Source organism: Alligator mississippiensis, chromosome 1, assembly GCF_030867095.1.
Source record: "Alligator mississippiensis isolate rAllMis1 chromosome 1, rAllMis1, whole genome shotgun sequence".
In the NCBI taxonomy this organism is placed as follows: domain Eukaryota; kingdom Metazoa; phylum Chordata; order Crocodylia; family Alligatoridae; genus Alligator; species Alligator mississippiensis.
The window spans coordinates 299,828,941-299,855,040 of record NC_081824.1 but is presented as its reverse complement, the minus strand read 5'-3'; the positions used below and the strand labels follow the sequence as shown (position 1 = coordinate 299,855,040).

Below are 26,100 nucleotides of genomic sequence, written 5' to 3'. Positions count from 1 at the left end.
CAAGAAAAACTACAGACCTTGATCCCCCCGCTACCTAGCCCGGGGACTTTTTACATGTTCCCTAAAATCCACAAACAAGGGAACCCTGGCAGACCCATCATATCCAACCATGGGACCCTAACTGAGGAAATTATCAGGTTTCATTGAATCAATCCTAAAACCGCTTGTCACCCACAGAGCAAGTTTTGTACAAGACACTACAGGCTTTCTACGGAAACTTAAAAACATAGACCACCTTCCCAGCAACACACTCCTAGCCACCATGGACGTTACCAGCCTATATACCAACATCCCACACCTGGATGGCATCCAAGCCTGCCTTACATATCTACAGGAACAAGATTACAACCCAGAATACAGACCCAAAGATATTACTGACCTTATACACTTCATCCTCACACACAACAATTTCACTTTTAATAATCAACACTTCCTCCAGATGATGGGAACAGCTATGGGCACTAAAATGGCCCCACAGTATGCCAACCTTTTTGAGAGCCACCTGGAAGAAGACTTCCTTAGGAACTGCACCATCAAACCCCGGCTATACTTAAGATACATCAATGACATCTTCATCATTTGGACTGAGAACCTGCAATCTCCGATTGAGTTCCACCAGAAATTCAACAGTCACCATCCCTCCATCTGATTTTCTTTAGAATACTCCAGCACCAACATCTCCTTTTTAGTCACGATAATCAGTATCCAGAAGGGTAAAATAGAGACCACAGTATACAAGAAACCCACAGACCTACATACATATCTGCACAGAACCAGCAATCACCCTAAACACACCAAAAAAGCTGTGATATACAGCCAAGCCCTCAGATACCGCCGCATTTGTACTGAAGAGAACACCCGGGATCGCCACCTCACCAATCTTAAAAAGGCTTTCACCCAGCAAGGACACTCCTCCAGAAAGGTAGATCGCTAGTTTGAAAGAGCCACCCGGATACCACGTGAAGAACTGCTGCAGTACAGAAGAAAAACACCCACAAATTGCACCCCGCTGGTTATGACATATCACCCCTCCCTCGAACCTGTACGGAAAATCCTCAAAAAATTGCAACCCATATTAGAAAGAGACCCTATTCTTAAAAAGCTCTTCCCAGAGCCACCCATCCTAGCCTTCAAACAAGCACCGAACCTTGCCAAGCTCATCACCAGAAGCAAACTTCCTCAACCCCAGAACACACCAAAAGGATCCAGACCGTGCCAGGACAAGAAATACAAAACCTGCCAACACATCTCCACCACCCCCACTATTACTACACCCCACAACAGAGCCATCAGCATCCCAGGATCTTACAGCTGCACCTCCAGAAATGTAATATACCTCATCCACTGCACCAAATGCCCTGATGGAAGATATGTAGGAGAGACCAGACAACTGCGCACCAGAATGAACGCACACCGGAAATCCATCAAAGACAGAAATACCCAATTACCTGTGGGGGCACATTTCTCACAGGAGGGCCACTCTCTCTCCAATCTCTCAGTCCTGATCCTCAAGGGAAACTTACACAACACTTCCCAGAGACGAGCCTACGAGCTCCATTTCAACCTGCTGGATACTAGAGATCATGGACTAAACATAGACATTGGATTTTTGATACATTATAATCTGCCTGGCATCTGACTCCCCAGCCCAACCCAGCCCAGCCCCTGGCTTGTTTACTTTTCATTCCATCCAGGAAGAGCACACACCGACTGCTGAAGCTTCCTTAGCCTGACGAAGGGTTTTTTTAACCCGAAAGCTTGCTTAATAACTATTCTCCAACCATTTGGGTTGGTCTAATAAAAGATATCAAATTCATCCAAGAAACCTTGTCTGCCTATGTCCTTAGACCAACACGGCTACAACCCAAACCCCTAGTTCTGTAGAAGCATCTAGGACAATTTAAAAGTGCAAGTGTTGTGTGAAGCACCTGCAAGATGCTGCTACTGACCCATGCAAGATTTGAAGATCATCACTCCTGATTCTTCAGAATTTCCTACACAATTAGTAGATTGAACTTCATAGAATTGCTGAGGATTTTTTCAGTTGTCTAGCTCATTCTGTCTTCCTAGATTATTTTGAAAACAGCCGCTGTTGATACTTCCCTTCGGTGCATGATCTGACTTGGAACTGGAGGCAGAAGGGGGCAAGAGGATGGGAAAAAATTAACCTGACCAATAAAGTTCCTGCTAACACCTCGTGTATTTTTAAAAATGAATGGAGGTAGGAAGACCTGCCACTGAAGCCAGCTGCAGGCTTTCCTTATGCAAACCTTGGCATTGTAAACTCTTTTCCTTAAAGCAGCTGTTCCCAAAGTTTCATTCCAAAGGGGCAGTCCTGGATGGCGGGCCACACACTGACAGTTTCTTAAAGTATTACATTTCAGTTTAGATAAAAATGGAAAGTACAAGTACAGAACAACATTATTTCAACTTTATTTTTATTTTTTTTCTTTTACTATTACACAAGATATATGTTTACTAAATAGTAACAAATGACACTTTAATTTTAATAACGAATTTATTTGCCAAATATTAAAAACATTAAATCAAATAAAAATGTTAGAGAAATTATTTACAAATACATTATACTGGATAAAAGTGAAAAAGCCTCATACCTATTTTTTTTTTTTTTTTTTGTTGAGTGAGATTTATGCAGCTGACTTTTTTCAGCTGCATGTGTTGCAGTCTTGGTTCTTGATCATTTATCCACCTGGATCTTAACTTAGACTTGCTTATATTTGCTGTAGAGAAAAAGTTTTCTTGCATACGTTAATTCTTCCAAACAGAGAAGTCAGGTACTGTCCACATTTACATGTTGCAGGGTAGGTTTTTGGAGAGAGTCCTTTGTAAAACTCAATCAGACTAAGTTTGTGGTAAGATGTCTTTACTTGTCCACTTTTGCAAGCTGCTGATTTCTAACTGCATGTCCATCAGAGCACTTTCAGATGGATTTTCAAAAGTAGCCACTTAAAATCCAAGGAGCTCTTGCTGAATTCTTCCAACAAATGTTAAAAAACTGGAAATACTTTCTGGAATGAAGTACTTCCAAATACTCATTACAAACTAGTTTTTTATCCAAGAGCACTTTGCAGGCTGCAAAATGAGTGACACTATCTTCCTAGAGTTGCTTCTGAAGTAGTTTTAATTTTCTTTCAGAGGACTTAACACTAGATTGAACAAAGTGAACTTCCCATGGCCTTGACATTTCGACTTCAATTTGTTGAGAAGACCAACAATATTCATTTAGCATTCTTATTCACACAGACAGTTAATATTAGTCAGCAGAGGAAAATCTTGTCCTTTTTTATTCAGAAATTCATATATGTCTTTACTCAAGAGAAAAAAGCATTTCCAGATGGCACCTGTACTTAGTCAAACTGCTATGAAATATATGACATCACCAAATTCAGCTTCTGAACCTTCTAAAATGGCCTTAAACTGCCAGTGATTGAGCCTCCCAGATTATGAAGTGTATGACCTTCAACAAATAACACTCATAATGTCTTCCTGATAGATAATGTAGTAGTAATGAATTATTTCCACAAATGGGGTGGGGGGGGAGGGTAGGAAGGAACTATATTACAACTTTCAGCAGTCTTTGAAGAACTTACCATGGGTAAAAGGTTTACCTTCTTTGGTATTTCATTAGCCACAATTTAGCTAGTTGCCTTGGACAATCTCTTTAAACATGGACTGTTGTACAATATGGCCTTTTTGCAAGAGCTCTAGTTATCTCTTTTGACCATCAACAACTAACCATTAAACTAGGATATGGATAACAATGCCATTTTATATTGTATTTCTGTATGACTGACATTTTGTTTATGAATTAAGCACAAGCCTTTATCACACTGTTCCACAGCAAAGGTAGGCTTCTCTCTATTTCTCCTTAAGCTTTTTTTTTTTTTTTTCGAGTCATCCGACCTACTTTATAAAAATGAACTTTATATTGTTTTGTATGTATTTTGATAACAGAATTCAAGAAATTCCGTAAGAAAGATATAAGAAATTTTAACAGAAGCCCATCTAAAATGTCAGTTGGTTCAGGAGGAACAGGAACTGCACTGTTATCAGCAGTGGAAAAGAAACAACAGAAGCACAGTAGGTTCATAGTCTGGAAAGGATGAGGGAAGAAAACATATGGCCTACAATTACAGGCCATTAAGAATTTCTGCAAGTTAATATAGTAGGGAGCATGTCCCAAAGAATCAGGATCTACATTACAAGTGGTATATATGGAGAATTCTGCTTACGCTTTAACATGCAACAGACACACAAATTTCTGCACTGAGTGCAACATGACCTTTGTGGTAAACTGCTGCCATTGTTTTGGATTCGGCGTTTCTTAAGGAGAAATGTTAGGGCCATTTAAAACCACCAAAATTTTATTTTTCTCCCCTAACAATGACTCTCATTCAAATGTCTCTCTCCAGATCTTCAACGTGTGTAATGTTTGCAGAGATTCATTCTTTTCGAGAGGAATCTGAAATGGCTGTAGCAGTGTGATGGTTTTTGCGGTATGTCAGAATATCCTTCAGTTTGTCAAATTGGTCAGTTATGTTTCATATGACAGGAGAGATTATCTCATTAAAGCCATTATGAAGCAATTATAATTATTAAATTTAAAAGGCACCTGCCACAGTGGCCTGAGCACTTCACAAGGCTTAATTAGGTCATTAACATTCCACATAAAAGAAACAAAACACCATGTGCCCCTGTTGCCCATGTCCAAAGGACTCTTGTTAGTATATTTCTCTTTGCCTCCACTTTCTCTTCCACAGATTTTTCCTACCAGATTTAGCTGCAGAATTTATTTTGGTATACTGATACGTAACTACTTTTTAGCTAAGCAAGTCATTTCACAATCTATATCAATGACCATTTCTTATGTAAAATTAAACCATATTTTGACTCTCCCCAAGAGAGAGAAAAAATTTCATAATTGATTTAGATTGGGCCTCAGCAGTTTTGAATTCTATTCTTGGCTTGACCAAGGTCATGTGCATGTGCTCCAGTTCCTTAAATTGGGAATAAATAATCAGTAAATTGGGAATATAATCACAGAAAAAAAAAAATAGTGCTGGAAGGGACCTCAGGAGGACATCTAGTCCAAGCCTGCTTAAGATAGGAATGTGTGTCCAAAGCATCCCAGACAAAAGTTTATCTAACCAGTATTAAAAACCTTCCAATAATGGCAATTCCATAACCTCTCAAAGTCCTGTTCCAGTGATAACTATCCTCATAGTTAGAAAAAGTTCTTCCTAATAAACAATGTCAATCTCCCTTTTTGCAGTTTAAGCCTACACACACACACACAATTTATGCAAGTTCATAGGTTTTCAACGGTACTTATATCTAGGCTTCTTCTACACACGCAGATAAAAGCACAATGGGATCTAATACATGATCCACACAATCACGCCTTCTGTCATGCCACATGTGCATGGCAGGAGACAATTCTGGGATCACACATTAGATCCCATCACTCCCTATTGCCAATGCAGGGGAAGCGCAATCCCAGCCTCTGCCTGCATTGGCAAGAAACAAGGACCTATGGCTGAGAGCCCCCTTGGTTAATCTCCCAGACATACGTAAAACCCTCAAGGCTGGGACACTGCAAGTATACTGTGGCTGCCAGGACCCAACTGGGTGGGTCCTGGTGCTGGGTATGCTGTGAGGACTCAGCCTCCACAGCTGCAGGACTCTGGGTCCCAGCAGCTGTGGGGTGCTGCCAGGACCCAGAGTCCACAGCTGCTGGGGCTGAGAGTCCCCTCAACTATGGGACTGCAGGGGAGACCCTGAAGCTGCAGGAGAGACCCTGCTACACGTGTAAATTAAAGCTCAATAACGACCACCTATAAAGTCTGTACACATTTTCAAGGTCTATACACCTGGTTGGAGCTTTTTATGGTGTGACTGTTACTTTTCACATGTATCTGGTCTCAAGGTAATTGAGCAATTAACCAGTTAATTGTGCAATACCTCTAATGGGGGCAATACTGTATTTTGCTAAAGTGAGACACACGCAACAACTGTATTACTAACAAATATTTCCAGTAAGTGGTTATGATGCAACTCTTAAGTCTCCCTGCTCACATAGTGACAACACACATAGCAAAACAGTTGCAATTTTACCTATTTTTCAGTCAGAGTTAAATATACAGTGATTAAAACTTGCTTTTTTCTCTACAGGAGCAGACAAACATAACAGTTTTAGTTGCAGCTCACCATCTCCTTTTAAAGCAATTAAAAGTTAGTTCTAGCCAGCACCTAACTTCTCCCTTAACTGCTTCCCCATCTTTTTCAACACATCTCTTGTCTCTTCCTGCTTATTCATCTTCAAGTACAAATCACCAAAGGAAACTTCTTGCTTGAAAATGAAAATATCTTCAGTAGTACTTCGTATTCTCATGTCCCTGGCATTCAAGTTTAGTCTCCGTGTCACCCTCCATCGTGAACTATTCTTTGCATCTCAAGATTTATCCAAGCTGAATATGTCTACTTTTAAACATTAAACCCAAACTTCCACAGCACCCTAGCTTAAATATGTATTGCGTTTTTTTAGAGTTTTTTTTTTTTAAATAAATCACTTATTTTATCAGCTCCCCAATAGCTTTTGACATCTTTTCTGAGCTCTTTCCAGAAACATATTGATAAACTGGCTGTGTTGTGCTTAGAAAGAAACTCAATATTTCAAACAACCCAGAGAGTAGGACTATTTTCCCCTGCTCCATGAGGTGATGGCATATATATATAGCAAACATTTGTACTTGAGCCCAATTTGCTTCTCACTATCACCAGCTTTATCACTTCCAAAAAGCTCTATCATTTCCAACTTTTCAGGTTTTCTCCTTCCTGCTGAATTCTTTTTTATTAGTTTTCCTCAAATGGATTATTAGCTTGCATTTCTTGCTCCCCCACACATGAAGTCAGCTTCATGTTTTAGTACAAAGGGACCTAGCAAGATTAGAAACATTTTTCTAGCCTGACTCTGTTTACAACTTCTGTCCATTTAGTATCATTTATGAATTGAAATTAACATAAATTAATAAAATGGGTGGCCTTTCCCCTTTGAAGAATAATAGGAGACCAGCAAATCCCCTGTACCATGAAATGGTCTGTTTAAGGGGCCTGGTATTCAAAAGAGCAGCACGTTAGTTAGGAAATGGGGGTCAAATGTTAATGGGTTAGTTACCTCCCAGAAATGATAAAACCCAGCTGTTAAGTGACTCTGGGGAGGAGAGACAAGAAAGACAGCTTGGAAAGTACACCAGAGAGGCAGGAGAGGTTTCTTGGGATGAAAGCCAGAACCTGAAAGGTAATGAGTGGGCTGGGGAAATCTGTCCGAATTTGAGTACAGGCCCAAAAAGGAGGTTAGCACAACTGCCCTGAATTTGCTGAAAGAGTAAGACCAAGGACAAAGGGAGGCTCTGTGATGTGGGGTCAAAATCTAGATTTGGGTAGGCTATGGAAACCTGACTTAATATAGCCCATGAAAGAAGGCTTCAGAAGCCCTCAACAAAGAAAAAGGATTCATAAGTCTAGCTACAGAGACAGGGAAAGATCTATAGGACAGACTTGCTAGAGCAGTGGATCTTAAGCATTTAAGGCTGAGGCACCCCTTGACAGACTCAAGGTATCCACTGATCAATCCAAAGTACCCCTTAGAAAATGCCAGCTCCTAGTTTTCACTTGTTTTTTGACTATACAAAACTAACACACCAATTCTTTCATTGCAAAGAGCTCGGGAAAACCATGACAGGTCAGAATTTCTTTAACAGTAAAGATTCCTGTTTGAAATCTCTGAGTTTATCTTGTAAATTATGTTTGCATACCTAACTGTGCTAGGATTGCGTAGCACCTTGTGGCATGCTTGAAAGGGTCTCAAGGCACCACAGGGAGCCATGGCACTATAGCTGAGAATCATTGTTTTAGAAAGCCAGGGATTTAAATGACACTGACCAGGTACTCTGGTTGAAAGGTAAATAGAAGGGAACCCGGGGCCCTGGAACAAAGGCAAATTAGTAGCCTCAGAAGGAAAGGGTTAAATCTGACAAGTTAAGAGACACTGTACCTACATAAGGATTTATTAAATTAGCTTTAACAGAGGGAATGTTGTGTTCTGAGCTGTGAATAAGTTGCTGGAGAGCCAAGAGAAACCTGAGGATGGATTGCACACAATGCTAAGAAATGCTGCAAGGGAAGTATGCTGGGATGGCACTGGTGCAGTACCAGCCAGTAATATCAAAGCTAGATCCAAACAGGTACTTTAAGCAGTAGAGCTGCATTAGAGTGGTACTTTGCCTTGCTGAAAAGGAAGATATGCAGTCAAACCCTGATAATGCTATATGCACAGGACTGACAAAAGCCTGTTATATTAAGCAGAAACAGTCATTGTAGTTGCATGCCTCTTTGTGAAGGGTGTTACAAGGGCTCCAAACCTGGAGGGCTACAGTTTATATTACTACTTTTGTGCATTTTTGTGATCCGAGTGTCCAATCATGATGCTTACTTAGTACGTAACACTAAGTACAAACAAAAATATTATGCCATGTTAAAAATTATATGGTGATTAACTAAAGGGAGGGGAGGCTATAATGCTGAACACTGAAGTTGGAAGGGGCTTATAAGGTTCTCCAGGCCCCCTGCCCAGTGGCACCACATCAGCTGTCCATCCCTTCCCCAAACCCCTTATTAATTGTTTTGTCTATTTTCAGGAATTTCACAAGCCCACCCTAAAGTTATACTATACTGCAAAAGTCCATGCAACCCTATGCAATTCAACTATGACATCAGTGTCATATGCATGCTATATAAGTTAACACCAACCCGTGTCACCCTAATGCCTATTTCTCTCAATTCAACATATTGCCATGTAGCATTAACCAATATATTGGTCCATATTGTATCGACACCGATCAAAGGAAAATTGACATTATCGGCAAGCAGCCTTTTTTGGCTGATAATGTCACTAATAAATGCTGCATTCATGCCCGCAGCCACAGCATGCATGTGGCCAGGAGTGCAGCCCATCCAGTCAGTAAGCCTGTTGGGGCTGGGGAAGGGGCAGGGGGAAATGAACATGGAGGGGCGCAGATCAAGGCCCCCACAGTGAGGGAGGGAGTGGGTCTGGGGCAGGCGCTGCACAACCAGGGCATGGGACAGAGCCGCCAGTAGCTCATCCTGAGGGTGCATGCAGCCCTGGGGGAGGCTTGGAGGGGTGTGTGTGCCCCTTGCATCTGTGCACAGTGTGAGGGCAGGCTGCCGTCTGCAGGCTGGGGCCAGGGAGGTTGGCCAGCTTCTGCCCAACCCCACACCAGGAAGAGCCCAGAGCTGCCCCTGGCCCCAGCCCACATATGGCAGCCCAGCCTCGCTCTGCATGCAGATCTGGGGGGCAGCCCCCCCATACCTCCCCTGAGGGTGTGCACAACATCAGTAGCCACTTCCCCCCTCCCTCCCTGTGCCCCCTGGATGAGCCGCTCATGGCTCTGTCCTGTATTCCACCCCAGCTGGGCAGTGCCTCCCCCAGTCCCAGCCCCACTCACTCCCCCAACACAGGGACTTCAATTTGCACCCCCACTCCTCCTAACTTACCAACTGGATGCTGCTCTCCAAGCTGCATATCGGCAAACTGATTGGTATTGGTCAATATGTCTTGTTAATAATCAGCCATTGATATTGGCCCCCAAAAATCTTTCACTGCATCCCTATTAACCTTTGTCTTTTAATTTATGAAATACATGCATACTTTTAAAAAGTAACCATAGGACTTTCTTTTTGCCAAAATGCATTATAAAGTCCTACTTCTGGAGTCTACATAAATATACAAAACTTTCAGCAATGTAGGAAGAACAAAAATACACTGCAACAGAGCATAAAACAGATTATAAAGGAATATTTATCTTGACTCAAAAGCATTCCAATAGATTTTGTAAGTCAAACCTCAAATCGTTATATGAAGTTGACTTCAAAGAATAATGCTTTGTAAAACTGAGCCTAAACTCTACATAGATGGCCTAGATTCTAAGTCGCTTAGAAAGAAATCGAAAGGATAACTGTTCCAGAAATCAACATTTTTTGGTCCGCATGTCTTTATGAACCATTGAAGTCATAGCCCTATTAAGAAGCAGCAACGATGGGTAAAATAGCCCTTGTGAAATTGAATTTACGAGAAATGTCCAGCCCTTCAAAGTCTATATATACAGAAAGCTTGACTCACTGATTAAGGGGGGGTGTGCATGTACATGCATGTGTACATGTACACATGCCTTAGAGAGCGAGAGAGAGAGAAATAAAAGGTAATACACTTCCTATACAAATAAGATCATTAAACATTTTGTATGGGATGCATGTCCAGAGTACTCTTGGACTTTTCTGTATAGACAGTAAGCACTTTCTATTTAAGATGGAATGCTGTTCTGGCAGGCTTCTTCTGAGCAACTGAATTCCTGAAATCTGTTTTGCAAGTACCCATTATTGCATAGTCTAAATCCCGTTTGCCTTTGTGGGACAAAAGAAAAAAGGAAGATGTACTATAATCACCAACTGAGATAATGAGAAATTATTGGTAATTAGAAATAAGAGGCAAAAATATTATTTACTTCAAAAAAACGGCTTTTCACTTACTAAGTTATCAGTTTCTGGATCTTCACAGAAAAACGGTTTTCCTTCCTTCTCTTGCTTTCTTACAAAATTTTCAATATCTACATCAAAACTAGCAGAAGTTGTGCCTTCTGAGCCCTGTGTAGATTGTTCACATTTTTCAAACAATAGTGCTAACAAGGGAAACAATGGGTGCCTAGAACAAAAGTTAAACAAACAAACAAACAAAAAAAACACATACAGGTAAAAACATTTTTTCACTTTAAAGTTCTCATTATAAAACAGAAAATAAAAAGTAAAAATAAAAAGTAAAAGCTTATCACTCATCTAGAAATGTAACATTACCTTTTTAGAAACAAATTACATACAGTATGACTGACTACATAAATATGCAATACAGTTTTATTCAGTGGGATTTACTGTTTAAGGTTAATATAGCTATAATTTATGCAATTTTAGGTCTATTTAAATAGATAATGTGCAAAAGTCATTATTATTACAAATCAGTTATGAAGCTATGAAATGTCATTGTATTAATTGTAAATTAGTACTTAAAGATATATCAGTTCAGTGGGGTTATAATGGATTAGTACTTACAAACAGGATGAATTCAGATTTAAAGTAAGACTATACTCTCAGAGGCCCTCTATGAAATTAACAAGATTGGCTCAGATGAGGACTAAGATGATTCTACAGCCAACTTACTTTGTAACCTTAGCCAAGTCACTTAGCCTCCTTATGCCTCACTTTCCCACATTTGCAAACTCATCTGTAATAAATACCTTAGTAAAATACTTCAAGATCCTCAAATGAAATGCTACACTAAAAATTACATCCTGGAGAATGGCGTAAAAAGGCCTCTATATGCTTAGTTTTGATCAGTACCAGTGTTCTCTCACTTAAAACACATGAAAATATTTGGCAAATGAAGTTTCTTTACTGAAGCCAATTTTTTTAAAGCAGTACAGATCTGGCTGATTACAACAAACAATAAGGTTCCAGGTACTATTCATACTTAAAAATAAAGAATGACAGCATTAATTGCCACCACTCAATAGCCTAGAGAAAAATAATTTACTAACTAAAACCTTGATGTTTGTTCTCCTTGAATAACAGATACATACATATGTACTTCAGAATGCTGCAAGGAATCTGTAGGTAGGAAAACTTTGTCTAAACAATCTGATAGTGTAACCAATTTAATTGAATTTATTCAGCATTTCCTTGCAAACTACAGAAATTGGCATTTGAAAGCTTGCACAGCATTAGCCTGCCCATTAGTTAGAAGACAAAAAAAAATCCCTGACTCCTATACTTTTTACCATTCAAAGACATAACCAAAGTCCATACTACTACCTGTAAATGGCCTGTTTGTCTGCATCCATTGGCGTCTGAGATTCTACAGGGGCAGGACTCACTCCCTCTGCATCAGTTTCAGAACAGTTTGGATCTTGTTCAGTTTTTAACTCTGTTACTACTTGCATCTGTAGAAAAAGGAGGACAAGTTACTTTACGTCACCAAGCACACAGATTTACTAGTAAGTATACTGTTTTCTAAGTAAATAGCAATGCAAATGGCCAGTAAATTGCCAGAAGGTTGGTATGACTTGGCAATTATACAAATGGTATAAGCAGTAACAAAAAACTCCTTTAATCCTTGACACTTTTTGGTGGATAGTGTAAAGGTCACTTCAAGTTTCAGCATCCAACTTTAAAATTGGAATGAGTGATATTAGTAAACTGCTAAAGCATTTTGTCTCACAAGCAGCTATTTTTGGAACATGTTAGACAGTTTGCTCCAAAAATCAGTTTATAAGGAGGCCTAGGTTAAAAGCCTTCATGAGGAAACCCTGGTAAAACTTCCCTCTACCTTTTGTGTGTTACACAAAAATGCTGAAGTAGATAAGAAAAAAAATAGCATTAGAGTCCCAATCTGTTCAAATTTACACTTTGTTATATAAAAAAAATTGAGGTACATTGTGTGTTAGCAATCTTTTGCTAATTAGGAATGCCTCCTTCCCACTTGCTTCTAAACTTTACATATGCAAATCACAAATTAAGTTAGTAATACCTCCCCAGTGAAAAGAAAACCACTACCAGCAGCATCTGCACTTAAAAAGTAACATTTGCTAGATTTATAGGAGACAAGAGCACCAAACTACTACTAAAAATGTTTCAACAAGGCAACTGTTTGCTAGCTTAACTAAATTAACTAATCATAACCATAAGAACATATTAAAATCACCCTTCATGAAGATACTGGTTTAATAAAATAGAGATTACAATGCTGAAGAGGTTTTTGTACCATTTACAGAAAAGCAAGTAAAAAGCTACAATATTAGAATGAAAAGAAAAAAAAAACCAACACAAAATGGAACAATGATAAGGCTTTTCAGAAGAATTACCTAAAAGGTCATGATTTAAACATTATTAACAGGATATATATCCTCTTGTAAGCTGTGGATATTTGTTACTGCAAGATCATACTGAATATCTGTTCATTAAAGCGTTACATTAATGTTGTCAGACTCATGTTAGGATAACTCAATCCATCCTTCACAGTACAAATTGACTGGAATATCTTTGAGACCTTTTTCTGGGTTTCTCCATCTACAAACAGGATGTCTTTTAAACCAAGGGTCAGTTTAAGGAGATCTTTCCTTCAAAAAGACATTTCCCTTTCTTCCTGCCTAAGCATTGGTCAGATGATCCAAAAGGACACTGGATCAACATAATAAGATTCTTTTTCCTCTTGAACCATAACCCGTTTTGACTGGTGGCATTAAGTACTACTACTAGCCTACAGTCAAGCTCTCAGAAGGTGGATAAAACAAACAAAAGAACAAATATGCATAATAAATTATGCTTTTTTTCTCAGGAGCAATCTCCTGAAGGAGAAGAAGTCACCCTTAGAGTATCCAACTCTGACAGTGTTGCACATAGTTCCACGCAGAATAAACAAAAGGCATTTGAGACACTATCCTAGCAGAATTGTGTGGGCTGGAGGGTTCATTCAACATTGCTTACCATGGCCAAGCTCTCTTCTAGCTATACAGAAAAATAAGAAAACAGAAGAGCTTCCTGACCTGTAAGATATTCCCTTAGAGGGCTTAGCTGATTTGAAAGCCAGCATGGCTGCACAAAGACATAACTGATTAACTAATTTGTTGGCTAATGATGGGAAGGAGAGGCAATGCAGAAAGCTGATTCACACAAACATGAAAGTTAAGGCTAAATCTAGTATCTGGAGATGACAGCTATGAGTCATGGCTCTAGTGTTCTTACTGGAAGAAGAAAACAGGTTCCTTAAGACTGCAAGCTACTATTTCTAGAGTTTTTTTTTTGTTTGTTTTTGTTTTTTTACTGTCTAGAGGAAGGAGATGCATCAAACCCAGCTGATTACCATCTCTCAGAATACTCCTGCTGAGTACAGCAAAAAAGAACTACTCTCTCCTCACTAGTTCCTGCACCCCCCAACTCCACAGCACACGTTATTCTAAACCAGCATTTCTCAAGCTAGGGTATCACATACTCATACTAGTGTATAGTAAGATTCCAGAGGGCATACAAGAGGAAGAAACAAGGAATCAGAAAGAGGGAAAGAGAAAATACAAATGGAGAAAAAGGAAAAAAAGAAAAAAAAAACAATTCTAAAATCTCTTGCAGGTTGGTGTGTGGGTCACAGTGAGTTGTAGTGACACAAGATGTTCCTTTTTATTATCCACAATACACATTCATAGGTGATGCGATTCTCCATCTTTTTGTACTCAAGGCACCGCTCCATAACTTCTATGAAATGACTGGGGGTGGGAAGGGGTAGAGTGTGTGTATGTTTGTGTGTAAAGAGAATAAGAATGGTTAAAAAAGCAAAACACAGGCCAATCTAGAGAACTATTTTTGAAGACAGAGTAGATCACGTTCAGGCAGATAGCCCTCTAAAAGGGGAATGACAACTCTCAGCTGCACTTCTGACAGTTCACACTGTTGCCTCTGCTAACAAAAAGCACTCGTACCTACTATTAGGGTGGCCACTGGTCCTGTTTTATCCCAGACTGCCATTTTTAAACCCTTTGTCCTCTGCCCATTTCTGAATGAAGAGCAGACAGCAAGAAGTCCTGTTTTTCAGCTCACTGGAGGAAATAAATGTCAATCATTTGTCCTCATGATTCTGTGCCTAGGAGGTAGAGTGCTGCACAGCCAGGAGAGACGTTCCAAGCCAGCAAAGGAGGGAGGAAGGGAAGGAGGGAGGCGGTGGCCCTGTTCCTTGCTGCTGATTGGCCAAGGAGGTGACAGCCCCACCCCTCACCACTGATTGGCCGATGGCACCCACCTCTCACCAAGGGGATAGCCGATATTTTAGGGATGCGTCAGTGGCCACTCTACCTACTATATAGGCTGGCATGCAGAGTGGAAAATGGATCTTCAAACTGCAGATCTATGACATGGCTTGCCCCAAATTAACATTAAATTGCAATGAATTCCTAAAATCTCATTAAAATTGTTAGATGCATCACTGTTCAAAGATGCACCATCACATCTGACAGACTAGAAGCCACACATTTAATCAGATGCAGATTAAAAAAAAAAAAAAAAAGATAATTTTTCACTTGCTAATAGCATTCAGACTGTAGAGGAGGAAAAATGTGCTCACTTGTTGTCCATCTTGATAGTTGTCTATACTTAATGTCTGTGTTGCCATCATGGTTAATGTAGGGATTATAATGTCAAATCATCATAAGTGAGATCAAACATTCTAGAAAAAAGTAAGAAAGGTCCATTACAAAAAAACCTTTAGAATGGATTCAAAACAATGAAAAAACATTACAAAGTTTTGTGTGGAATAACAAAATCAAATATTTTATTGAAGTACAATTATTACAGGCATAGTTACAGGCAACCATCATGTCAAGAAACACAACAAGGTGCACTAGTAATAATTGTATATTTTAGCATGATTTTTTACTATAGGACGAGTCCTTGTTAATAAATTTGCAAGTACCTGCAAGTAAAGTGTGAAGCAGCACACCGAAAGTGTTCATCTCATTTTCACACAAATACATTTTAGCATTTATTTGCCAATATAGAAGCACTGGCTTGTATGTTATTAGAGCAGGGATTTATGTTTCTGTGTTTGAAAAATGAAGTATTTGGAGCATTCCTGCAATCCAAATAATACTGTGTCTATGACAAATTCCAACTATAAAGTTTAAAAAAAAACCCAAATCAGGAGCGTAAAGGTGAAGTCACCATCTTCAAAAGGCGACTTCAGGCATTTAAAAGCCTTCATCTCAAATCACTTTTGGAGTCACTATGCAACACACAGAGTGGAAAATTGCTAAATATCATCAAAATCTTCAAAAACGTGAACTAAGTAACCTAGCAATTTATGTCCCTTTTTCAAAAATGATTTAGCAACCTAGGCTCTTAAGACTTTTTTTGAAAGGTACTTTTAGCTGCTTTTGAAAATAGTATTCCCATTGGCATTTAAAATCTGCAGTAGGCATCTCCTTCCCTTATGCTGTCAATGGGAATTAGGTGCCTAACTTATTTTACCACTTCTGAAAAGCGCACACAGGGCACGCATGTGAGTAAGTAACTTTAATGTGACCCTAAATCAGTTTTGAAAAATGGAACCTAAGCTCTCAAATCAAAGTGTATATCATGTTACTAGTTCCACCGTAAGTGAGAATTCATCCTTGATACTAAAGACCAGTAGCATTAACCCAGACACTAATCTAGAGAAAGTACCCAGGTTCCTTCTGCTTGCAGAGGCACAACTTGCCTTGGGCATTCCACTATCCCTGGACTGCATCCCTGCTGTGTCACCTGCTGCCCCTTAGCTCTTTCTGCTATAAAACTCTCATGACCCCTTACTATAGTTTCCACTTCTCACGCTGCCAACTTTGGTGGCAGTTGGAGGCAACATGAATCAGCTGTAACAACTGCAGTGAAGGGGTTGCAAGAATGATAGAGCGTCCCTTGGCACACAGCAAGAAGGGCTGGGACAGCAGCAGGCAGCTTGGACACAGCAGAGACGCAGTTCTAGGGTAGAGGAGCAGTGTGCAGAAGGGGAACACTGGCCTAGGGTGCAAACCTTAGCAATTACACTTCTGCTAAAGACTTCATTTTATTTTGTCAGCAGGTTCTCAATCATTAGGTACAAGATGCATGTTTCTTCCATTGTTGTCAAATACTACAGTAGCACTCAGAAGTCCTACCAAGGAACTGATACACAAACTATCGAGGATGGGTTATGCCTGAAACAGTTTACACCTATCCAAAAAGACATACAAAAACTAGAACTCTTGATTCCAAAATGATACCTTTTATTAGACCAACTGGAAAATGGCAAGAAAAAGGACAATTTTCTTGCCATTTTCCAGTTGGTCTAATAAAAGGTATCATTTTGTAACCAAGAGTTCTAGTTTTTTGTATGTCTTTTTGTCTCAGACCAACACAGCTACCAAGTACATCCCTTACACCTATCCAAGTATTTCTTCAAAGTCCTTTTCTCCCAATGTGCCTTTCCTCTTAACACCAGTATTGTAGGACTTGGACCTATGGCAATTTATACCAGATGAGGCTCTTGTCACAACCCTTTTCCCTCTGTGACCAGTTATTTCTTGTTTTACAAATCTGATTTTTTTAAACAGGTTAAAACAGTCCAAAATGGAATATTTCAAATCAGGAAATAAACCCTTCAGCGAAGTGGCATATGTATTAGATAGTTTGCAGAATGGTTTTCATATCGCATAAGTCATACCTCTTCAGGAGTAGCATATTCCCTGTTTTGGTTTAAAAAGCACCTGACATAATGGGCACTTGTACACATGACACCATTACCATGTACATGTGATGAAAATATCATTTTGTGGCTTAATGGCATCACACTGTACATGTACAGGAATTTTGGGGGTTTTAAATGAGTTTGCAATGATGTGTTGCAGCTATTAGTCAGTTTGCCCCCCACAGTCACAGAAGAGGTGGGCAGGCTCTGCAGCAAAAAAGGATCAGGCCCCTCACCACTTCTGCCTTCAGCAGGTGACTGTGGAAGGAAGAAACAGTGAGGGGGGCCAATCTTTTTTTTCCTCTTTTTCCCAGAGGAGCCTGCCGCCTCTCCCGTGGCTGGGGTGAGCTGCAGGTAGGACAAGCAGCCCCTGAGCTGAGGGGTCCTGCTCCTTTACTCCGTGGTGGCAGCACCCCCGAGGGCCACCTAGAAGGGCTGCTAGCGGGCAAGGTGCTGCCACAGTTCTGGGTCAGGGAAGAGTTAGATAGGGTCAGGTACTACTTCTAAGCTGGGGAAGCACCCAGCCCGTTAGCAGCCCGCCTGGCTGACCCTGGGCGGGGGCACTGCTGCTGCAGAGGGAAGGACCAAGGCCCCTGCAGCTCAGGGGCTGCTCAGCCCACCGCCAGCTTGCCCCCCAGGCTCTGGGCAGGCACCCTGCCATAATAGTGATGGAAACCCCTAAATTGAAACCATGGGTTTCCATTAAAAACAGTTTCAATTTAGGGGGCACAGAATGCAACCCTAAGGACTAAACCCCACCACATGTGTATAAGCACCCAATGGGAGGCCTCTATCACAAAGGGAAATTACTGTAAATATTCACAGGTTAAGGTCAAAGACTCTTATGATCTGAATCCAACCGCCTGTCTAATATAGACCACAGAATTTCACACAATAATTTCTAATTCAAGCTCAATCTAGCCCAATCTTGTGGTTGAGCTAGAGCACAGGTACCTGACCTGCTACTAGAAGGACTGGGAATTCAGGGAGGGACAAATGCTAGCAGGAAAAGCGGGGTCATAACCCCCTGCTGAATTTCAGCTCATTGATCCCTGCAGCTCGGTGCCATGCTTCCACAGATGGACCCAGATCCAGCTGAGGGCTCAAGGTAGTTTAAACACATCTGAACCAAAGCATTCTTTTTAGAATTATAACATTTCTTGTGGAAAATGGGTGGTGGGGGGGGGGGGAAGAGGGTGTATTCACATTTCTAAATTCTTTAAGTCATCATCAATGAGTACTTTAATTAAAACATTTTGTAGTCGTAATTTGAAGTCAGCAGACATCTAATAAGAATAGGTATTCTTGCAAAGTATCCAAGAGGGAATATCAAAAGAATAGCCTGGTAGAAACTATGCCATTCTACGTTAAAACCTCCCAAGAGCAGATAGTGAGTTTCTGGCATTTATGAGTGTAGACCTAATTTATTTAATCCATAGCCCAACACTCTTCTTGGCTCATATCTCAATAAGATGCAGCTTCTCAAAAAAAGTTTCGAAGATACTTTTAATGCAGCCTTGCATTCTTATTAGTCTACACAGAGAAGTATGAGGCAGAAATTAACATAATTCCTTTAACACAGTTTTTCTAAGAGGGAAAAAACCTCTCTCATTTACCCATGAGAAATACACATTTCCTGGTGGATAAAAAACTGATTGGATCATTGTGTTCAATAAGCAGTTATCAATAGCTCAATGTCTAGTTGGGAGGAAGTATCAAGTGATTCCCCAGGGGTCTGTTCTGGGTCTAGTATTGTTTAATATTTTATTTAATAATCTAGATGATGATATTGAGTGAACGCTTTGCAATGTGTAGATAACACCATGTTGGGGGGAGTTGTAGATATTTTGGAGAGTAGAGCCGAGATACCAAATGACCTGAACAGGCTGGAGAAATGGTCCACTGGAGACCCAAAAGGAAAAGTGCAAAGTCCTGTACTTGGGACAGACTAATTGCATGGACAAAAACAGATTGGATGAATGACTGGCTGGGCAGTACTGCAGAAGAAGACCTCTGGGTGCCATAAGGTGAATATAAGCCAGCAGTGTAGTGTACCTTTTTTTGTGCAAGAAAAGAAAGTGAGAGAGAGAAGGCAACTGCATGCTGAGTTGTATTAACAGGAATGTCACTTGCAAATCAAGGGAAGCAGTTTTTCTACTCTATTCAGCACTGGTGAGACCTCACCTAGAGTACTGTGACTAGTTTTGGGCCCAACACTTCAAGAAGGGTGTAGACAGCTTGGAAAGAATCCAGCACAAAGCAACAAGAATTATTAAGGGACTGGGAGTTAAGACCTGTGAGGAAAGGCTGAAAGAACTAGGGTTATTTAGTTTGGAGAAGAGAAGACCAAGGAGGATTTGATACCAGTCTTCAAATACTAGAAGGGAAATTAGAGAAAGGTTGGAGATAGTCCTGTATCCTACAGCCACAGAGAAACGATATGAGTAATGGCCTCAAACTGCAGCAGAGGAAATTTAGGTTGAAGATTAGGAAGAACTTCCTGACTATGAGGGTGGTCAAGCACTGGTACAGGCTAACTACGGAAACTCTAGATTCCCTGTCCTTGAGAATTAAAAAGCAGATCCAATAAATGCTTGGCTGGGATGGTTTAGTCAGGGATGATCCTGCCTTGACCACTGGGCTGGACTTAAATGACCTTGTGAGGTCCCTTCCAGCCCTATTTTCCTAAGATCCTATGTCACCATTCAAAAAAATTAAAAAAAGATGAAAGTAAAACAGAAGTATTCTGAATACACCAGACATGTCCACATATGCAGGCACATGCACCTGCAGCAGCTCAAATAGGAGCAGCACAAATTAGAGCCAGGGATTTTTGTCTTGGTGCACATGCCCGGACATGCACTTTGGTGTGAGGCAAGTTGTGCCACTTGGGGCAAAAATAACTCTGTCCAGCTCCTTCTGAATCTGCAGTCAGGGGGAGCTAGAGCCTGAGGCCAGCACCTGTGCTGGCCCCAGCAATATGAAAAGCTGCCCTGACAAAGGGACACTACCTCTTGTGCCAGCTGAAGCAGCCTTAACTGATAATTTCCTGCAACCTCTACCCACTGCAGCAGTCTGGCAGTGGGAACTGCTGCCTGGATATGACCTGCTGCTACATGCAAAAACATGTGGCCCCAAGGCTGCATGCCTGCCAGACCCAGATGGGGACTGCATGGCCATAGCAGCAGCATCTTCACATCTGGGCCAGCTGCAGTGGCATCTTCACATCTGGGCTGTGGTTGCATAGTTGGTCTTTGTGCGGCACTACTGCCATGTGTGCCGCCACCCTGCCATCTGGGCAGCTATCGCCTGGAAGATGTTCTCAGTGTTGTGGCCTGCTTAACTGTCAATGCATGTCCTCCTCACCCCAAGTGGCCACGAGGGCAGCTCCTCCCTGCAGGGCCCCAGCCCCCTCCCCACAGGGCCCACAGCTCACCCCTGCAGCAGCAGCAACCGTGGGGCATTCAGGGCCCACTGCTGTTAGAGCTGCCCCATGGCACAGTGCGACCCCGATCGCTTCAGAGCCGGTGTTGCCTGTGCAGCCTATGGCAGGTGTGGCCTGACTCAGCATGGCGCAAGATTGTGCACCTTTCTGCAGTCCCATGCCAGTTGCACTGTCACCCAGGGGGCGGTGCCACTCATGGGGACCACGTGTCATGCCGGGCTAGGTCCTGCCTCCATGGAACCAGTCCAGCCTGGCAGCGCGCAGGGCCTGTGCATGCAGGAACTGGCCTGGCACATGGTCCCCACAAGTTAATGCACCCCCCGGTAACAGTGCAAACAGCCTGAGGCTCTAGAAAGTTGCATGGCAACACACCCGTGACAAGCAGCACAGGCAGTGCCAGTTCTGAGGCGACTGGAGCTGTGCCATGCTGTGGGGGAAGGGGCTCTGACAGCAGTGGGCCCTGAGCACCCCAAGGACGCTGCTGCGGGGGGGGGGGGGGGGGGGGGGGGGAAGGGAAGGAGGCTGTATGCCCTGCAGGGGACCCACACACCCTGACTAGCCCCCCCTCCCACAGTCCCCCCCCCCAAGCAAAGCCCTCTCCCCTGCACAATCTCCCCCTCTGCCACAGTCCCTCCTTACCCCGACAGCACCTGGATCCCTATCCTTGCTGCCCTTCTGCTTGCCACAGCATGCTAAGGGTGTGTGCCCCACGTGCTGGGGCAGCAGCACAGAGATACTCTGGCCAGAAACAAGAGCCTCTTTCGAGAGGACCAGTTTCCCAGTTACCTCAGGTAACCTGCCCCCCCTTCCCCCCACCAAGGTATTTTTTTATACCTGGATATTCAGGTATCATATTTGAGCCCGTGCTACAAATATGCAGTGTGGAGAACATATTTTCATTCACAGTGTGCCTCTGGCAGCATCTCAAACTAGTTTGGGATGCTGCAAGAGGCATGTGTGCGCTCATCTGGATGCACCCATCAATTGCAAAATACACTACTATAACATATCATTTATCTAAAGATCTTAGAAAATGCTTATAAAGATTACAAACTTAAAATACATAATAATTTTTTGAAAGAAGAAATCTTTCTGTTTTACTGAGCTTCAATGTGGTTTAATGGCCCTCTACATCAGTTCAGTTTCTCATTCCCAGCTACTCCAAGGAAATTCTTTGGTGTCATACTATCACCTCAAACTTCAGAACTCTCAGATTAGAACTGATCTTTGCTTTTATACCTTCCTAGTTTCATTAGCCATGTTCGCGAACTCCGAAGTCAATATTCACTGGCCTCTTTATATAACCAGTCCTCATAATTCCCATTATTTCTTCCTCTTCATTTTCACTATTGTTCCAACTTGCCACACCAGATCATCTCTCATTCTTGAGAATTTCAAAAATCTGTGCTCACCACTTCTCAATTTTCCTATTTATATAATTCCAATGTACTTAATGCCATCTCCATTTCACCCACCAGCTCTTTTTTGGAAATGTCACAATCCTTTCCATTGCTTGGTGCAACAAATTGATGCTTCTTGTCTTCACATATAATGCTCTAGAAAAGTCTTTCTTCCACTTACATTTCGGCTCTCATTTCTTTCACCATACTCAAATTCCTATACTTTTCCCAACTTCTTCCCTCATTTCTTCTTTCTTCTCTTCAGATTTCTCTGCCTTCTAAAATGCTGGTAACCACACCTGAGGCATTCCTGACCTCAGCTGATGAATGCCCTTTTTGCCCTTCTGCAAATAAATCCAGCTAATTATGAAACTGTTCATCATGAGTAGCCCTCTAACTTGCTCTCTCAGAAATAATGTAGTATTAATGTCTTGCATTTACCTGAACTTAGACTAATCTCTTCAGGATGTAGAACATACCCATATTCTGCAAAAGCACCAACAAATCACTTTATTTTACTAGATGAAGTTTTACTATTTAATTTCTTTGATATGGCTGCAAAAAGTGTCTGCCAGCTCTGGCACTAGGGTGGGCAAAGTCAGGCCAATGGGCTAGATCAGGCCCACAACAGGCTCCATTTCCCAGAAGCCCCTGCCTGCATTGCTCTGACTGGTTTCCATGGAGACCCCAGGAGAGATGGGCCCCAGGAGACCCTGGCCCCATGCTGTCAAGGCTCTGCTGCTCCTGGGGTCTCCATGGAAACCATCCAGAACAACACACATAGGGGCTGCTGGGAAATGGAAACCCACCTGCCGGATACACCATTTTGCCCATCCCTGAACTAAATATTAATACAAATGCATTTCACACAAAAATGTGCATATTTTTCTAGAGTTTTAGTCTCCTTCAAATTTTTGCATACCTTCCACTACTATTAATGGGCGAACTGTGCAAAGAAGGACTGCTGAACAGACTTCTATGGAATGAAAGCAAATTAGGTCAAAGTTTACACCAATTACACATTTTCTTCTGAACGCTGCAAAAATGCCTTTGCGCTCAATGTCTAAGATTAGATTGTTTTAAAAAATAATCTTTCCATAGTGCCCTGGCATAGAAAAAGATTTTGCATACATACAAAAACAAATCAAACAAATAACACTCCCCCCAGCTAACCCAAGGTCACTTCAGTAAATTGCAAAGGACAACATTTACAATCTGTTGTGGTTAATATGTGGAAATATGATTAAATTATCTTTATTTGGGCCTATAAAAATTAATCTCTGTTCAAAAATCCTTTAATTTGTTCTTATGCTTTCCTTCTATTTATAATACAACAAGATTCAATAAGTGGTTTACATTTTATACTACCACTGTAAGAAAATCCAATAAAACATAAAATGGAAAAAAATTAAACTCTAAAGTATCTAACTTAGGGCTTCATAAGACAATTTTCATTTATTTTCTTGGGAATTAGATCAACAAGATGTTTTTCATTTCCTTATGAGGCTTCTAACCTGAACATATTAAGTGACAATTACTGCGTCAGTGTTATTATACACTTTTATTTCTTGGTATGATGGAATCAAATGAAATGGAGAACATTTCAAAGCTCTTGCTATATTTGTCTTGGTTTGAATATTTAAATCCCACTGTCCCTTATCTTTACCAAAAGGAGTATATTTAGCTTAAAGCATTTTTATACTATTAGTTAACTGTCACTTCATCTCTATGAATGATCTGTTTCTTTCACATTCCAAAATACTACCTTTCTCCACTACATAAGTTACAAAATGGGGAGAGGCAGGAAAAGAAAGTATACACTTACTGGGTAAACGTACAATAGAATTATTTTGTCACTGTACTGAGGTACTTGATAAGGACAAAACAATCTTATGATAGTATTCATCATAGTACCAGTAATAAATCTTAAAACCCACCAAATATGTTCACTTTTAAGTACTGAAAGGATGCACCTTACTCAGGGTCTCATCACATCTTCAGGTTCCTCTTGCGCTATCTTGTTTAATAGCTTGCATTTGGGGAACCACAGAGGTGTCTTCATTTATAAAGAGTGAAAATTGTATTGAAAGCAACTCTTCCATTTTCCCCACTGGTACAGGCTGCTTGCAGGTCTTCCCTAATTGTGATATAAGAAGGACAAAGCAGCCCAGTTCTAAAATGAAACTGTCCTCTCTGATCTAATAGAATCATTGAACAAGTCAAATAAATGGAAAAAGCAAAACAAGTAAAAGTTTAATACATTTGTTAAAGTTCAAGAGGTCCCTCATAGAAGGTTGTTAAGGAAACCATGTTGTGACAGAGAGATTTGAACTTCCGCTCTTGGCTAGAAATTAGTTCAAAGATAAAGAACAAAAAAAAAAAAGGAATAAATGAACACTCTTCAACAGGTAAAGAGGCTAACAACAAGGTGAATAAGACACCTTGCTCAGACTGATGTAAATTCATACATTCATTCATTCATTCATTCAATGCCCAGAAAAAGATGTGAACAGTACAGTGATAATTAAAATGGGAAGACGGACAAAATATTTGAACTAGTTTTTCACTGTCATTTTCTTGATTTAGGGATCCCAATATAGATCTGAATGTCCCCACCCCTTATATCATATCTTCACAGAAGAGGCCCTCTGTGTTTGGATATCCGTGCAGAATTTGGGGCAGATTTGCAGACTGTTCTATCAAGGTGAAGGATTCCAACACCTTCCTCCCACCAGTGACTGGGGAGGAATGAAAAAATACTCTTTCAGGGTCCCTCCCTTCTCAAGAGCCTATTTCTGATTTTTGCTATAGTAGGGGAAGTTAAGGCTGTCAGGTGAGACAGAGACATAAGAAGTTTACTGTAGACAACAGGAAGGAAATGCAAACTTAAGAGAAAAATTTGAACTAAGGAGGCACATAAGTGATTTCTAAACTAGCTGAAGCCACTCAGGAAACATTGAGGCATCACTAAGGACAACTAAAACATGCATCTGATCAGTATGTAGTGATGGTAAAAAACAGATGATGTTAGTTTTTATTACTAAAAAAAGTTAATATATTAAAAGTGACTTCGATATAAATTGATTGTACTAGTTCACCAGGAGTCCATTGTTCAATTCTGGTCATGAAATATAACCATATCAAGAAAAGGCTGTAACAGAGATAGAGGATGGCAACATAATGGTTAGAAGTATAGAAGGACTTCCCTGTACAAATAAAAAACGGCCCTGTAGTACAGCAAGTAGGTGTAGAAGAGGCGAGGTGAAAGAGGCATGAGCTTTTACTTCCTTCTCATAATAAAAGACCAGAGGGGACACCCACTGCTATTTAACACACAATATAAGAAATTTGTTGGATTCATTCACATAAGACATAACAGACAGCCTAGGATAAAAGGGGGGAAAAAAAAGAACAGTATAATGTACTGTACAGCTATATCTGTCAGTGTTATCTATATCTACATAAGCAAAAGACAGACATGTGTAAGGTCTATAAATTCTCCTGCTTCAGAGTATTACCCTACCATTAATTATATGAGATTACAAAGAAACTACCCCAAGGGACTTGTTAGTGCCTAACTGTGCCTTATAGGACTTTTTAAACACCTCTCTCCTCTGAAGCATTAAGTTTTGGCCACAGTTTGAGGCAGAAGTGGTCCAATGATCTTATCGAGCATGGTTTGTATGTTCTTATTTACCAAATTTCTAGTGTTTCTATACAGCCATCCATTTTTGTTTTCAGGTACAGAAGGAAGAGAAACAATGAGCTTGCCTTGAGCAGGAGAAATATCTAGAATAGACTTCACTATGTATTAAAAAAGAATAGGATTAGCCTCCATTTCATACCATTTGTTAATAGTGAATTAA

General features: G+C 40.8%; 1 protein-coding gene across 12 annotated transcripts in view; it reads right to left on the bottom strand.

Moving 5' to 3' along the window:
* The window catches only part of PKNOX1 (PBX/knotted 1 homeobox 1), a 69,772-nt gene that overhangs the window by 28,628 nt on the left and 15,044 nt on the right, over positions 1 to 26,100 (bottom strand). For 5 of the 12 annotated variants that reach the window (XM_006260477.4, XM_006260479.4, XM_019487194.2 and 2 more), the window contains 3 exons: positions 15,254 to 15,355; positions 11,959 to 12,086; positions 10,627 to 10,798 (listed from right to left, as the gene is read on the bottom strand). In XM_006260477.4, coding sequence (XP_006260539.1) covers positions 10,627 to 10,798; positions 11,959 to 12,086; positions 15,254 to 15,304 — 351 coding nt within the window. In that variant the 5' untranslated portion in view covers positions 15,305 to 15,355. Of the gene's footprint in view, positions 1 to 10,626; positions 10,799 to 11,958; positions 12,087 to 14,615; positions 14,718 to 15,253; positions 15,356 to 24,171; positions 24,372 to 26,079; position 26,100 lie in introns of those variants that run through there. The other 7 variants (XM_059720763.1, XM_014611181.3, XM_019487190.2 and 4 more) reach the window with 7 other exon arrangements.